Source organism: Jaculus jaculus, chromosome 1 (assembly GCF_020740685.1).
Source record: "Jaculus jaculus isolate mJacJac1 chromosome 1, mJacJac1.mat.Y.cur, whole genome shotgun sequence".
In the NCBI taxonomy this organism is placed as follows: Eukaryota; Metazoa; Chordata; class Mammalia; order Rodentia; family Dipodidae; genus Jaculus; species Jaculus jaculus.
Genome location: NC_059102.1, coordinates 295,366,839 through 295,382,988, shown reverse-complemented (window position 1 = coordinate 295,382,988; position 16,150 = coordinate 295,366,839). Strand labels below are relative to the sequence as shown.

The 16,150-nt window shown below is 44.5% G+C and overlaps 1 protein-coding gene across 1 annotated transcript in view; it reads left to right on the top strand.

Moving 5' to 3' along the window:
• Rgsl1 (regulator of G protein signaling like 1) overlaps nt 1–13,936 on the top strand; it is a 73,553-nt gene extending 59,617 nt beyond the window's left edge. The window contains exons 16-22 of the mRNA XM_045143545.1: nt 6,452–6,626; nt 8,627–8,765; nt 8,997–9,121; nt 9,635–9,744; nt 12,257–12,346; nt 12,814–12,880; nt 13,879–13,936. Coding sequence (XP_044999480.1) covers nt 6,452–6,626; nt 8,627–8,765; nt 8,997–9,121; nt 9,635–9,744; nt 12,257–12,346; nt 12,814–12,880; nt 13,879–13,936 — 764 coding nt within the window. The remainder of the gene's footprint in view (nt 1–6,451; nt 6,627–8,626; nt 8,766–8,996; nt 9,122–9,634; nt 9,745–12,256; nt 12,347–12,813; nt 12,881–13,878) is intronic.
• Nucleotides 13,937–16,150: the final 2,214 nt, after the last annotated feature.

Below are 16,150 nucleotides of genomic sequence, written 5' to 3'. Positions count from 1 at the left end.
GTAACCAATGCAATTGTTATTACAAAATTATGAGGAGAAAATTTGACGATAATTATAAGCCAACCTTTGTTGGTAGGGGTAGGAGGCAAGGAACAGTTCTCCTAGACAATGACAAAGTGTTGAGTTTTCAAGAAAGAGCAAATTGGGCACTGAAGGAGAAGGAAAGAGAATTCTAGGTATGCGTGGAACTGAACCTTAAAATAAGACAGAAGGTGGTGTAATTCAGAGGCTGAATCCAGGCCAATTAGACTGATGAGAAACTGAGATTGGCAGTGGAAAATCATGTCTCTCTTGATGAACTGTGAGTTGCTATAACATTCACTACATACGTACACTGATATCAACATAATATATGGAAAATGCCTTAAATTGTCGTTCAAAAGAAAAACAGACAAATGTGCCAGATAATTGGAAGGGAATATAGGATGAAGGAGAATTCAATCATTAATTTGAGAGATACAACGTGATAGTTGGTTCTGATTGAACATTTAATCAGAAAGACACATAAGTGGTGTCAGAGAATAATCAAAACTAGCCTGATTAATGCCCTTATGCAGACAAGAGGGACAGACACTTAGGATCAACACAGGCAACTCACTGGGACAAGAACCTGTGTGCACAGGGGAGGAAGGGGACCACACATTTCAGGAAGGAGAGCCTCAGAAGTTCTCCTCAGGGGCTGGAGAGATGGCTTAGCAGTTCAGGCACTTGGCTATGAAGCCTAAAGACCCATGTTTGATTCTCCAGGTCCCAGGTAAGCCATATGTACAAGGTGGCACGTGTGTCTGGAGTTTGTTTGCAGTGGCTGGAGGCTCTGGCATGCCCTTTCTCTCTTTGTCTCTTTATGCCAAATAAAAATTTTAAAAAAAAGCAAAGTAGAAGTTCTCTTCTGGTTACTTATGTTACTTGGGTCAAATAATAATAACAATAATGTCATCAACAACAAACTATGCCCCCCCCAAAAAAAATCAGTAAGATGAGGAACAATTTTAATGGGAATCAAAGATGTGTTTGAGTCAGAACTTACTCTAGGGAGAGTATGAGGACACAAGAACAATTTAAAAGATGAGAAAATAAACACTTGCGTGCAAGGTGGAGGTCACGCGTGTGTCAGGTGCGGTGTGTTTGCTTAGCAGGAGCGCATGGCAACAACAGGGATTACGTAATTGCCGGCTTCTTGGTCTGGATGGTGGTGGTGGGTATTCAGGTGTTCACACCACCATATTTGTATGTGTGTACACGATTCTTCTCAATAAAACACAGGGAGCAGCGTCAGGCTCACTGGAATTACAGACACTAACACTCTAGTGCCTGGTTTTATGTGGGTGATGAGGATCTGAACTTAGATACCCAAGTGTCTGTGGCAAACATGTGATCCACTAAGCTACCTGCTCAGCCCCTAGACTACGATTTTTTAAATTTAAATTTTTAAATTTTTTAAATTTAAATTTTTTAAATTGGATGATCTTTGTGTGTGTTTGTGTGAGGGCAAGCGCATGCCACAACACTTATGTGGAAGTCTGAGGACGCCTCTCAGTACCTGTCCTCACCTTCCACCTTGTTTGAGGCAAGGTCTCTCTGTCGTCCACCGCTGCAAATGTCAGGCTGGCTGGCCTCTAACATAGGAGGGCTACTGTATCCAGCTTTATGTACGTGCTGGGGATCCGAACCCCAGTCTTGAAGCTTACACAGCAAATACTTTACTCACTGAGCCATCTCCCCAGCCCTAGACTACTTTTTATTTTTTGATAATTTCTTTTTTTTTAAATTTATCTATTTGAGAGCGACAGACACAGAGCAAAAGAGAGAGAGGGAGAGGGAGGGAGAGAATGGGCGCGCCAGGGCCTCCAGCCACTGCAAACAAACTCCAGACACGTGCGCCCCCTTGTGCATCTGGCGAAGGTGGGTCCTGGGGAATCGAGCCTCGAACCGGGGTCCTTAGGCTTCACAGGCAAGCGCTTAACTGCTAAGCCATCTCTCCAGCCCCCTAGACTACTTTTTAAGGTCACATTTATTTTTTTTTTTGGTTTATCAAGGTAGGATTTTGATGTAGCCCAGGCTGACCTGAAATTCACTATGGAGTCTCAGGGTGGCCTCAAATTCACGGCAATCCTCCTACTCTGCCTCCCGAGTGCTGGGATTAAAGGCATGCGCCACTATGCTCAGCCTAAAGTCATGTTTTAGGCTGTAATTTACTACATTAAAAGTTGCTTTTTTAAATATGAAATGGAATGCATTTGGGTGAATACAACTTCCCTCACAGCCAGGACACTGACTGTTTCCAGCATTACAAATAAATTCCTGCGTACTTCCTACTTAGTCTTCCTTCTTTCCCTTTCTGGTCTGGCACCCATTTCTCTACTCTCTGCTGCTACAGGTGAGTCTTTTCTAAAAGTGCGTGCAAACAGAATCATGCAGTATGCAGTAATTTTTGTGACTAACTTTTGTTACATAGTATAATGCTTTTGACTCATCTACACTAATGTACTCATAGTTCATCACTTTTGATATGGATGAGTGGCATTGAGTTGAACCATCCTATAATTTGCTTATCCATTCTCTAATACATAGAAATTTTTGTTGTTTCTAGTTTTGGTCTATTATGAATAAATCTGCCATGAATATTCTCACACAAGTGTTTGTGTGGACAGATGCTGTTTCCCTTGGGTAAATTACCTAAGAACAGATTTCCTGGGTCATGTGATAAATGTATGTTAACTCTTTAAGAAACTACCAGGCTATTTAATTGGTGGTTTAGAATGGGCACCACAATGCCAAGGCCAGGCTGTGCATTTCTTTCCCCAGAAATTCACTTTCCAACCCTTTCTCTATTGAAGTGGTTTTTGCTTTTACAGAGGTGAAAAGGCTGCGTTGCTTTGATTGCTGTCATGTTCTGTAATAGAAAGTCAAGAGCTGGTTAAGGAAGGCTGGGTTAAAGGCGTGATCCTGGAGGCCCCAGATCCTGAAATACCTCCAGGAGCGTAAGGGGAGTTGCTTCTTACTGGGCATGGCTGGCTGGCCCTGAAGCCGTGTTGGAGGAGGGGAGCAGACAGAGTTATGTTCCAGTGCCCAGGGTTCAGTTTGGCTTATACTTTATCCAGACTTAAGTACACACAACAGTTCATCATGTCTAGTTTCTTGTGTTTTGTTTCTTAGTTTTATTTTTCAAGGTGTAGGGTCTCTCTCAAGCCTAGGCTGACCTGGAATTCATTATGTAGCTTCAGACTGGCCTTGAACTCACAGTGATTCTCCTACCTGAGTGATGGGTCTAGTTTTTTGGTTTTTGGTTTTTGGTTTTTGTTGTTGTTGTTTGTTTTTCGAGGTAAGGTGTCACTCTAGTCCAGATTGACCTAGAATTCACTATGTAGTCTCAAGGTAGCCTCAAACTCACAGTGATCCTCCTACCTCTGCCTCCCCAGTGTTGGGATTAAAGGTGTATGCCACCACACCAGGCTCTACCTTCTACTTTTTTAAAATTAAAAAGTAAGGAGTTTGGGAGACAGCTCAGAGAGAGGTTAAAGGCACTTGCTTGCAAGATCTGCTGACCCAGGTTCAATTCCCTAGCACCCATGTAACGCCAGATGCACAAAGTGTTAGACACATGAGTCTGGAGTTTATTTGCACTGGCAAGAGGCCTTGGCAACCCACTCACACACACATACTTTCTCTCTCTTTCAAATAACTGAAAAAAAAAAACACAAGAAATTCACTTATCTTTACATTTTACCTTTAAAATTCCAAACCTAGTTAAATTTGCATTTGAAAACACCTACCTATGTCTGTATAAAGTTTCTCACTGGATTTATACTACCAAGCATTTAATTACTAAAGGTAATGGTAGAAGTTGAGTCATCTTTAGTAGGAGATATTCTTGGTTCCTTTCCCCAGCTGTTAAGTTTTCAGACTTAGCCCCTGACTGTTCTCAAACCTTCTCAAGCAGGAAGCCCTATGGACAGATTTCCTTGGAAATCTCCCAATCAAAACCATCAATAAAATACCTGCTTTGTTTTTCTGACACACATTCCAAATCTTACCCCAAACCTTCGATGCTCTCTCTATTAATCTGTGCCTCTTTTCTACTTCAGCTTCCTACCGTTTCTTTAACACACTTTTATGCTTCGGCTTTTTTCTGTGTGTGTTGTTTTTCCAACTTAGCCTTACATGACTCCCTGAATCAGCCATGAATGAGCAGTATCAAAACTACACTCTTTTTTTTTTTTTTGGTTTTTCGAGGTAGGGTCTCACTCTAGCCAGACTGACCTGGAATTAACTATGTAGTCTCAGGATGGCCCTGAACTCTCGCGATCTTCCTACCTCTGCCTCCTGAGTGCTGGGATTAGAGGCGTGCACCATCACGCCCGGCTAAAACTACACTCTTATATGACAGAAAAGACCTTTATCTCTGCCTGACCATATAAAGCCCAGCAGTAGTTACAGACTTATGTAAACAGCCTGGCTTACGTTAGCAGATGAGGGTTGACCAACAACTGCCTGCAATGCAGCGCACTTTACTCCTCTTAAAAGCAAAAGCGATTCGTCTGCTGTATCACCTAGTCATCTGGAAAAAAATGTAATTCCCTTGACAACATTTGTTATTACTGCCTTATGAAAGGGTAAAGTCCTGATGGAATTTTGACATCAAATTGTACCACAGCACAAAAGCCCAAACAAGTGTTTCCTCCACTAGGGAGCTGGTGTCCACACTGCCCTTGGAAGGTCTCTCCCCTGAAGTCAATGGGTCCAAATTGAACTTCAGCAAGCTCTTGCTTTTTTTTTTTTTTTTTTTTTACCAATTGGATGGATTCTAAATACATACTGAATAAATACTGGAAGGACGAATGTTCTAGAAAGATGACAAGTTCAGATGAGAGATTTGAAGTTATTTCAAAGTTTCTAGGCAGCTGATAGTGTATCATTCCCCACTGGCCTTGGATATGTGAGAATGTGGGCTGGGCTGTTTCTGGCCTCAATGAGTCTTTTACTTACCCTGGTCCACTAGTCACTGATGCTTGCGGTTCTGTCCCAAGGTACTGGTCACGTGCTTGAAGTTCTGTGTAATCATGTCCTTTGCTTTAACTTCTAAAAACTATCACGAATTAAAGTCATTTCCTCTCTAAATTTGCATGGTGAAACCCAGTGGAATAGTGTTAGATTAGGCTATGCGGGTGCCAATAGAAAAGACACAATGAGCTTGCTCTGCTTTTCCCTGATATGTACAGATACAATAAGAAGGAAAGTTGTCTGCCAGCCAGAAGACAGTCCTCTTAAGACATTATGTCTGCCCTGATCTTCCAGCTTCCAAAACTGTGATCAATTGTTGTCTAAGTCATTCAGATTAATATAATTAGATATAGCAGACAAGGACCCTTGTGGGATCCTTCTTTCCCCTTACCCTTCTTATAACAAGTGACCAATGAGTTCTCTCTTTTTTAAAGAAGTGTTTTTTTTTTAAGGTTTTTAAAAAAAATTTATTTATTAGAGACAGAGAGAGGGAGGGAGAGAAAGAGAACATGAGAATGGGCACGCCAGGGCCTCTAGCCACTGCAAATGAATTCCAGACAAATGAGCCCCTTTGTGCATCTGGCTAATGTGGGACCTGGAGAATTGAACTGGGGTCCTTAGGCTTCGCAGGCAAATGCCTTAACTGCTAAGCCATCTCTCCAGCCCCAGTGAGTTCTTTTTTAATCCACCAAATCTACCCCATCCTATCTTATTGCAGAAAATTGGGCTTCCCCTCACACCTGGTGGTAGACAACCAGTGAGACAATGGATCCAAAATCATGACAGCTGGCACATAACTGAAAAAGGCATTTTCTTTTCCATTTCCTTTAAAAAAAAATATTTGATGATTTATTTTGACAGAGAAAGAGGCAGAGAAGGAGAGAAAGAGAAAGGCGCACCAGGGCCTTCAGGCACTGTGAACAAACTCCAGATGTGTGCGCCCTCTTGTGTGCGTGTGCAACACTGCGTGCTTGCGTCACTGCATCTGGCTATGTGGGACCTAGAGAGTCAAACATGAGTCCTTAGGCTTCACAGGCAAGCGCCCTAACCACAAAGCCATCTTTCCAGCCCTCTATTTCCTTTTCAAAAAACATCTCAAGAAGATTGTGGGGGAAAAACCCTCCATTTGGAAGGTCATATCTGAAAATTCAGTTTCCAAGTCTCTGCAGAAAGCCTTAGGGATCAGCATAACTCCAGCTGCAATGTTGTTCTTATTAGACAAGCATTATTAAAACATCCTCAGCGCTCAGGTGATTTTTTTTTACATGAGTGTTGTCATGCCACCTTTTCCAATAGTCACTTAAGTGTAAGTAAAGTGCTACACCCAAAGATAGGACCCTTTCTATGGGTGCAAAGGGTGAGTCCACAGTAGTCTTGCCCAGTGGAAGGCTTCAGGCTTAAGTGTGGCCTGACCAAACCAGATTGTAATTCCTTCTTCTATCTGTCTTAGATTTCTCCACATCACCCACTACATCAGGACGTCACACTCCAATGTCTACAAGTACCCGGAGCACAGAGCAGGAAAATGGAGAAATAATCCTTGTAAAACGCCGGATATTTGGCCATAGGATCATCACTGTCAACTTTGCAATTAATGACATGTATTTCTTTTCTGAAATGGAGAAGTAAGTTTCCTACCTTGCCTTCCTTTCGTGGCTTTTCATCTTTAAAACTTCCCAACAAGAGGGCTTGATGCATAAGAGAGCAGTGATTTCCACTCTGCCAAAGGGGAATCTCCTGGAAATCTCACTTGCTTCTGTCAATTTTCTACTTTCTTTAAAAAAAATCATATTTTAATTTATTTACTTAAGAGAGAGAATGGGTGCGCCAGGACCTCTCGCCACTGCAAATGAACTCCAGATGCATGTCCCACCTTGTGTTGCTGGATCACGTAGGGGCAATTGAACCTGAGTCCTTTTGTTCTTTTTCTTTCTTTTTTTTTCCTTTGGTTTTCCGAAGTAGGGTTTTACTTTAGCTTAGGATGACCTGGAATTCACTCGGCATTCTCAGGGTGGCCTCGAACTCACAACAATCCTCCTACCTCCTACCTCTGCCTCCTGAGTGCTGTACGTACGCCACCATGCCCGGCTGAACCTGAGTCTTTACACTCTGCAGGCAAATGCTTTAAGTACTAAGTCATGTCTACAGCCCTAAAATACTTTTCATTTCTTTATTTGCAAGCAGAGAAAGAGAGAGAGAGAGAGAGAGAGGGCATGTCAAGGCCTCCAGCTTCTGCAAACAAACCCAGATGCATGTACCTCTTTGTGCATCTGGCTTTATGTGGGTACTGGAGAACTGAACCTGGTTGTTAGTCATTGCTGGCAAGTGCCTTAACTGCTGAACCATCTCTCTAGTTTTTTTTTAAAAGGGTCCTAAAGACTTTTCATATTCTGGAGTTCTGAATGTTGTGATGCAGTGGCTTGTTCCTCCCATTAGTGGAGTTTGTGAAGAGATCTCCACTGCTCCCCAAGGAGGATTTATCTCAGTGCCACAATGTTTAGTGATTGCTCCTTCTTGACTGAACACATGGTTTGGCATTCTAAATTCAAAAAACAAGACATTGGACTGCAGAGACATTGGACTGCAGAGACATTGGACTGCAGAGACAGCTTAGCAGTTAAGGCACTTGCCTACAAAGCCTTAGGACTCATGTTCGAATCCCCAGTACCTATGTAAGCCAGATGCACAGGGTGGTGCATGTGTCTGGAGTTCGTTTGCAATAGCTAGAGGCCCTGGTGTGCCCATTCTCTCTCTCCCATCTTTCTCAAATAAATATTATTTTTTAGCAAAAAAAAAAAAAAAGACATGTTCTTTCTAGGATCCTACAAGCTAATGAGGATGGCAGACAAAATACAAATGAAAGCAGGGGATGTGTCTTTGGATGGCAGATGTGAGACACAGTCAGGCACAGTATATGCAATTAAACATCCCTGGGTCCTCAGGCATGATGTCTTGGTCCTGGAGCCAAGAGACAGGTTGATCTTGGAAGGATGGGTGGGGTTAAGCAGATCACAAGGAGTGAGAAGGGAAGCTGCCGTGGGGAGCAGAGAGGCAGCTCTCCGTGCGCAGCTCCTCTGCTGACACACAATTCACATCCCCTCCCTCTCTGCTTCCTTGCCTGCTCTCTACAAGCTACTCTCTGAACAATAACCAGAGAAACCTCTACAGAACATAAAACCAAGTACGCTCTTCTCCTGCCTAAGATGCTCTGGTGGCTTCCCATTCCACTGGGATGAGGGCTAAGCCTGCCATGACTTAAAGGGTTCTACATAAGATCCCATCCCTGCCTCAGGGCTGGTCTCCTGCTCATACAGAAGAGGAGAGGGCAAGACAGCCCTTCAAGTTTTCGTAGGTGAAACAAATGGTAGGATTCATCTGAGTACAGAAAGGACAATAGGATCGAGGGGTTTGTGAGAAAGAAAAGCACTTGAAGGAGTGCTTGGCTGGCCTAGTATGATATGTGGTTTGTACTCCAGTTTTTCCTAATGGGCGAATGAATGTCATAACCTGGTTCAGACTGACCCTGCCTTTCTCATGCCAGGAATAGGTCTGAGCCAGTCATCCCTACACAGCCCCTGCGCTTACCTTCTCCTTGTTGATTTCTTATATGTTGCCTCCTTTTTAGATTTAATGATCTGGTGAGTTCAGCTCACATTCTACAGGTCAAAAAAGCATTCAATGAGAATGATATCATACTACTGCGGTCCAAACTCAACATCATCCTGAAGCTCTTCCTGGTTTCTGACATTCCTCCAAAGCTGAGGGTAAGAGGTCTTCCACCCTTTGGTCTGCTCCCCCAGAAAATCCTGGAAAGCAGATTGCCAGGTACCTTCTAAGCCTGGGCCAATTAGCGACCCTTTGCCCGGCAAGCCTATGACAAACATTGACTTCAGGAGAGGAGGTGGTCTTGAGGGTCCTGTGGAGGGTGGTCAGAAGGGGTCATCTACTTTTCCTGGAGCTCCTAACAGTGACAGGCTCTCACCCCCTGTGGGCAGGTGAACATCTCTGAGTCTCAGAAGGATGTCATCCTTGCTGCTATTACAGAGGGTCACCTGGACCGAACCATCTTCCATGGGGCTATCATGTCTGTCTTCCCTGTCATTATGTACTTCTGGAAAAGGTACCTGTGTCCCCTTACCTGCCAACTGCCAAGGCAGAGGACAGTTTTCTGACTCTTTCCCTAGTCCTGTGTTCCATAGCTTCCAGTTTTGCTTTTTGGTTTTGGGGTTTTTTCAGGATAGGGTCTAGCCCTAACTCAGGTTGACCTGGAATTCGCTATATAGTCCTCCCAAGTGCTGGGAGTAAAGGCATGCGCCACCATGCCTGGCTACTCCAGTTTTGTGGAGGACTAAGGTGGTTGTCCTCATCCTGCTCATTGAGCTCCCTCCCTCGTGGAAGTAGGAAACAGGAGGCACAGTGAGAATGGCAACCAGAATGCTGGTCTGTTCCACCCTCCTCCTCTTCCCGCACTCGCTTGGATCAAGTGAATGAAGTGCTTCTCCCCAGGCTTACCAATTATTCACCACCTTTTCAAATCCCCAAGACAAGAAATTACTTAGTGCAAAGCTGGTGGCTGGTGCCTGGAATCCCAAGGGGCATGACTCTTTGTTACCAGAAGCAATTCTTCCCACAGATTTTGTACCTGGAAGGTAACTCACTGTTACTTAGAGCACATGGGGAAAAAGACCAAGGATAAAAGAAGTCCTCCTAAATCGGCATATAAGTGCCCGCCTTGGAGTGGAGGTAAGATCTGCCAGGACCCACAGCCCCCTTTGGCAGCCACTGAGATCTATGAAGGAAAAGCAAAGTTCCAAGAAAGACCTCAAGGACACAGTGGGTAGTGGCGGGAACAGTCAGCAGGCAGTGCCTTAATTTGGCCTTCGGAGAACTAGGGGCGCTCAGGGTCTTTCATCTCCCATTGTCATTGAGAACCAGAGCGTGTTTCCCCAGGTACTGCTCTCCAGAAGGGGCACCCTAGATGTCTGTGGGTGTGTCCACATGGTGGGTACCTGGCAATGGTGACCTGCTTGGCTGCTGTTCAGGAGATTCCTTGATGTAGTTATTACCATATAAATCTCATCATTTGAAAAGTGTTTACAGAGTTAACTAAAAACAATAATAATAATGATAATAACTAGGGGCTGGAGAGATAGCTCAGCAGTTAAGGTACTTGCCTATGAAGACTAAGGACCCAAGTTCAACTCCCCAGAATCCACATAAGCCAGATGCACAAGGTGGCACATGTGTCTGGAGTTTATTTGCATTGGCTGGAGGCCCTAGTGTGCCCATTCTCCCTCTCTTTCTCTCTCTCTCTCTCTCTCTCTCTCTCTCTCTTTCTCTCTCACAAATAAATAAATATTTTTTTAAAAAATAACTACAGCCAGGTGTTGTGGCACATGCCTTTAATTCCAGCACTCAGGAGGCAGAGGTAGGAGGATAGCTGTAAGTTCAAGGCTACCCTGAGACTACATAGTGAATTCCAGATCAGCCTGAGCTAGAGTGAGACCCTACCTCAAGAAACCAAAAATAAATAAATAAATAAAATCTGAAAACTAGGTACATGGTGATACCTTCATATATATACATACAATTTTATGAAAACATAAGAAGCAACTTAGAAATAAAAACAGGAATATCCATAGGGTTATTTCTGGGTGATGATGAATGAATTATATGTTGTTATTATTATCTATATTCATACATTATTATTAATCTAGATTCACAGATTATTACTATATTAAAATTATAAGTAGCTGGGGGGATGAATCAGTAGTTAAAAATGCCCACTGAACAAGCATGAGGTACTGAGAAAGGCTGAGACCACCTTTGATTTTGATTCTTTAGCACCCAGGGAAATAGCTGGGCATGGCCATGCACAACTGTAACCTCAGTCCTGCCAGGGCATGGGGGTGGGTGGTGGTAGGTGGAGATGGGACTGGAGAATGGCTGGGGTAGTGAAAATGGAAGCTGTGCACACATGTGCATACACTACACACATTACACACCACACCACACATAGCCATATTCTATCTCCCCGCCACACACCAAAAAATACATAAGTAAATATTGCTACATATACACACATTTTCTTGGCACAAAGCCATTAAGCCGAATGAGTACTTTTCCCAGGACTGAGATATAGCTGAGCTGTGGACTTCAGCAATGGTGACTTGAATGAAAGGGAAGTAAGTAGAGAGGGTCGTGACCTGTGGAAGATAAGACTGAGCATCGCTCAGTGGAAGGTTCTGCAAATGGAAGATAAGAGGTGAGCATCAGAGCAAAATGCAGAGGCACTGAAAACAGCAACGAGCTGCCCCTCGATGGAGCAGAACATCTCTCCGTAGAGCCCACACCTATACTGTACTGTACCAGTGTCCATGTTCCTGGATGCCAGCTCCTGCTCCCCTGTGATACAAGCATCACATCCCTTTTTAGAATGCAAACACTGGCCCTAGAAGACTAGGCCCGTGTGGGCAGTGGGGGAAGCAGCTCTGGCTGGCCATAAACCTAGCTCCTGCCCCTCTGAGACAGACTCACGTCAGTAGGAAGCATTGCCTACCCCCACTGGCTGAAGTTGCCCAGTGGACAGAGAATGTGACTCAACGTCCTTGCCTGTGCCATGTGAGGTATCCTATCAACATCTCCAAACCAGAAACCTCTTCAGTACACGGGGGAAAATGTCCCCTAAGTGAGAGGCCTAAGCAAAGGAATAGTAAGAATAAAAGAAGAAAGAAGTGGGCTGGAGGATGGCTTAGCTATTAAGGCACTTGTCTGCAAAGCCAAAGGACCCAGGTTCAATTCCCCAGTACCCACGTAAGCCAGATGCACAAGGGGGCACATGCATCTGTAGTTCCGTTTACAGTGACAAGAGGCCCTGGCAGGTCCCTTCTCTCTCTGTCTATCTCCTCTCTCTCTCTCTCTCTCTCTCCTTACATATAAATAAATAAAGAGCCAGGCATGGTGGCACATGCCTTTAATTCTAGCAGAGGTAGGAGGATCACCGTGAGTTCAAAGCCACCCTGAAACTACATAGTGAATTCCAGATCAGCTTGGGCTAAAGTGAGACTCTATCTTGAGAAATGAAAGAAAGGAAGAAAGGAAGAAAGGAAGGAAAGAGGCAGATGAAAGGTTTAGATAGGGTTCCAGCATTTACACCCTATAACCAGAGAGTGTTAGACAAGGGCTTTCTCCCTCAGGAAGGTTTGTGTTGTCAGGTGCCATGACAGGTCTTTAATGTCCTCTTGTTCCCTCCCAGGTGACCACGCTGTGTTAAGGTTCACCTTGCTCAAAGGTGTCGAATGGTTACGGCCTCAGCGGGATCTGCAAACAAACTCAGCCCAAAACTGTGAGTTAGAACCCTGCTGTTTATAATACTCCCCTGTTCAGTAATAAAGAGTCTAATAACCCCAAATGGAAAATGACTTGCTCAAGGTCACCCAGATTGTGAGTAGCAAAGATGGGTGAGAAGTGCTTCTCCTGGGCTCCTCCACAGGGCTCTGCCCACAGCTCTCATGTGAATCTCTGTGTTTGGTTCTTTTAGCCACTTGAAGGTGACCACCACGAGCTTCTCCCTGTCTCTGCTGACCTCTCTGCCTGTTTCAGGCACGTACAATCTTGAAGAAACCACCGTAATGGCCCTGGACCCCCTGGAACATCATACCTTCCCTTTACTTCCCCAACCTCTTCTCTGCAGGGGTCCCTCAAAGCTCTCCTGGATCCCATCCCACTCCCCTCACATCCCTGGCTACAAGTCCTCCCATGACAGGGTTCCGTGGCAGGAATTCTGATTTTTCTCTTTGTGTCTGTTTTTAGCGTCATCTAGCATCCTCACTTACCCGAGACCTAGATCATCTGCCAAACGGCTGTATTCCGCCCCAGGGTAGGTATGAGCCAGAAATCCTCAACTCAGAGCTGCTGTGTCCACATATACAATGAAGGCGGGATCAACTCCTTGGAGTCCTTGCTCCACGTTCTGCCACTCCGTGCATGTAGAGCCAAGTACCTCTAGAGTACCGGTAGCTGGGAAGGGATTTCTCAATAAGGGTCCTTCCTCACCTCCAACTAGGATAGGCCCTTTAAAAATTTTAATTTGGAGCTGGGCATGGTGGCATATGCCTTTAATCCCAGCACTTGGGAGACAGAGGTAGGAGGACTGCTATGTGTTCAAGGCCACCCTGTGACTACATAGTGAATTCCAGGCCAGCCTGGGCTAGAGTGAAACCCTATCTCGAAAAACCAAAAAGCAAGAAAAAAATTTAATTGGGGGGCTGGAGAGATGGCTTAGCTGTGGCGCATGCATCTAGAGTTTGTTTGCAATGGCTAGAGGCCCTGGACCACCCATTCTCTCTCTCTCTCTCTCTCTAATAAATAAATCAAAATAGAATATTTTTAATATTTATTTATTTGACAGAGAAAGAGGGAGGGAGAGAGAGAATGGGCATGCCAGGACCTCCTGCCACTGCAAACGAACTTCAGACATATGTGCCACCTTTTGCATCTGGCTAATGTGGGTCCTGGGGAATCAAACCTGAGTTATTTGGCTTTGCAGGCAAATGCCTTACCTGTTAAGCCATCCCTCCAGCCCAAAATAGAATATTTTTTAAAAGTGCTTGCTATGCAAGCCTGATGACTGGAGTTTGGGTTCTATTCTCAGAACCCACGTAAAGCTGGACACAAGCAGCACCAGGTCCATACTTCCAATGTGCTGGCGACAGTGGGAGGAATAAACAGGAGACTCCTGGAGCTTATGAGCCAGCTGGGCTGGCATTTGCAGCAGCAGAAAAAAAAATTAATTTCGTGCTATGCCATTTCTCAAAGAAATGACAACCAGTTACATCATTGCCTTTGTGATAACTAGTTTTTTTCCTCTTCTTTTAGACAAAAAAGCCCTAACACCAAAAAGAAGAAGAAGAAGAAGAAAAAGAAGAAGAAGTGATCAAGTCAGTCTCTCAACAGAGGCAAATCATCCCTTCACTGTCTCCCATCACCGACAGAACCTTTTCTGGTGAGAAGTAAAATGCCCTGGTACCATATGAAAAGATCAAAAAAGACATAGAGTGACAATCCGGACACAGGAGCACCAGACTGCAGTGGGTGAGGTGTGAGTAGAAAGCAGAAGAGAGAGCCTATCTGCCCTCCCTAAGCCCACGACCTGTCTGTGATGCTCCTTCCATGGCAGGTGGGCTCAAGGTCTTAGTATGCCCTTCCATGACCTTGGACAAATCCTGGTTAGGGTTACTGATGGATGGATGGAGATGTGATTGAACACCACAGGAAGCAAAGTGCGACTATTCTCTCAGTGATCGAGGAGGGTCTTTGACAATGCATGGTTCTCTCATTGGCATAGTCACATCCATTGCCTCAGTAAATATTCACAAAAGCCCCATGAACACCCATGCCAGAAATCACTGAATTTTTTTTTATAAATTATTTATTTATTTGACAGAGAAAGAGGGAGAGAGAGAGAGAATGGGCACACCAGGGCCTCCAGCCACTGCAAACAAACTCCAGACATGTGCGCCCCCTTGTGCATCTGGCTAACGTGGGTCCTGGGGAATTGAACCTGGGTCTTTCGGCTTCACAGGCAAACACATTAACCACTAAGCCATCCCTCCAGCCCTCACTGATTTTTTAAAAATATGTTTTGTTTTATTTTACTTATTTATTTGATAGTGACAGACAGAGAAAGAAAGAGGCAGATATAGAGAGAATGGGCATGCCAGGGTCTCCAGCTACTGCAACTCCATATGCATGTGCCACCTGTGCATCTGGCTTACGTGGATCCTGGGGAGTCCAGCCTCAAACAGGGATCCATAGACTTCACAAGCCAGCATTGAACCACTAAGCTATCTCTCCAGCCTCGAAATAACTGAATTTTTAAAACAGATGAAGAAACAGACCCAGAGCTGGTCAGTGACTTTCCCTAGACTACAAGGTGGGAAGTCAGAATCAGCAAGCACCACTTGCCATCCTTTGCCCTACCCAAAACCTGTGGTGAGCACCCTGAAATGTTCATGCAGTCTTCTGCACCCCAGTTTTCTGCGCCTGCCAACTGATGGAGTCTTTGTAATGTTTTGACCTGAGGACCTAACCTCTGGTCTGAAGTTTGAAGTAACTCAGTTTATTTCCTACCTCATTCAGATTTTCAACCTTATTCAGATTTCAACTTAGGGAACTTTAAAGAGCTGCTGATATGGCCTGATGAGATCGTTCAGGTGGCAAAGTGCTTGCCTCACAAGCGTGGAGACCCAGGGCTGATCTGCAGGAGCCACATAAAAATGTCGGCTGCAGTGGCGCAGGCTTGCAATCCCAGCACTGGGGAGAGGGAGACAGGAAGACTCCTGGACCTCACTGGCCTTCCAGCCTAATTAGTGAGACCCAGGCCAGTAAGTGACCCAGAAAAAGATGGACCTCATTCCTAAGGATGACACCCAAGATTGTCCTTTGGCCCCCACGTGCACCTACATACACTTTAAAAATGAAAACCTCCTAATGCATAGACCCCCAACCCAGACCTGAGGGAATCACTCCAGGTCCCAGAATGTTGAAAAGCTCCACAGGCCAGCATGGTAAGGATTCATTTCAATGGGAAAAATCATGATGTAGAATTATGCCTACCCTTGTGCTAGTTTTAATTAAAACTGTACCCTGCCACCTAGACTACAGCAATGGCATCACTTGTATATGCAAAATAGAATTTTTCTAAAACCACATGGTGTAGGTTTTGAGTGTTAACCCTTCAGAGTAGACTTTCTGGACAAGAGACCTGTGCTCAGGGAATAAATAATAGAATGGCCACATCTGAAATGTGACTTGTACTTACAATCCAGTTCTTTTGTTTGTTTGTTTGTTTTTGTTTCTTCAGGGTAGGGTCTCACTCTGGCCCAGGCTGACCTGGAATTAACTATGTACTCTTAGAGTGGCCTCGAACTCATGGTGACTCTCCTACCTCTGCCTCCCAAGTGCTGGAATTAAAGGCATGCGCTACCACGCCCGGCCTACAATCCAGTTTTTATTAACAAGGGAATAATAGTTTCCACATAAATACATAGTGAATGTATGAGTAAATGAATTGTTCTCACTGCTGGGAATTTAGCAGAGAAAAATAAATTATGATGCTTATGACTTTGCTGACCTTAAACAGTGTTAT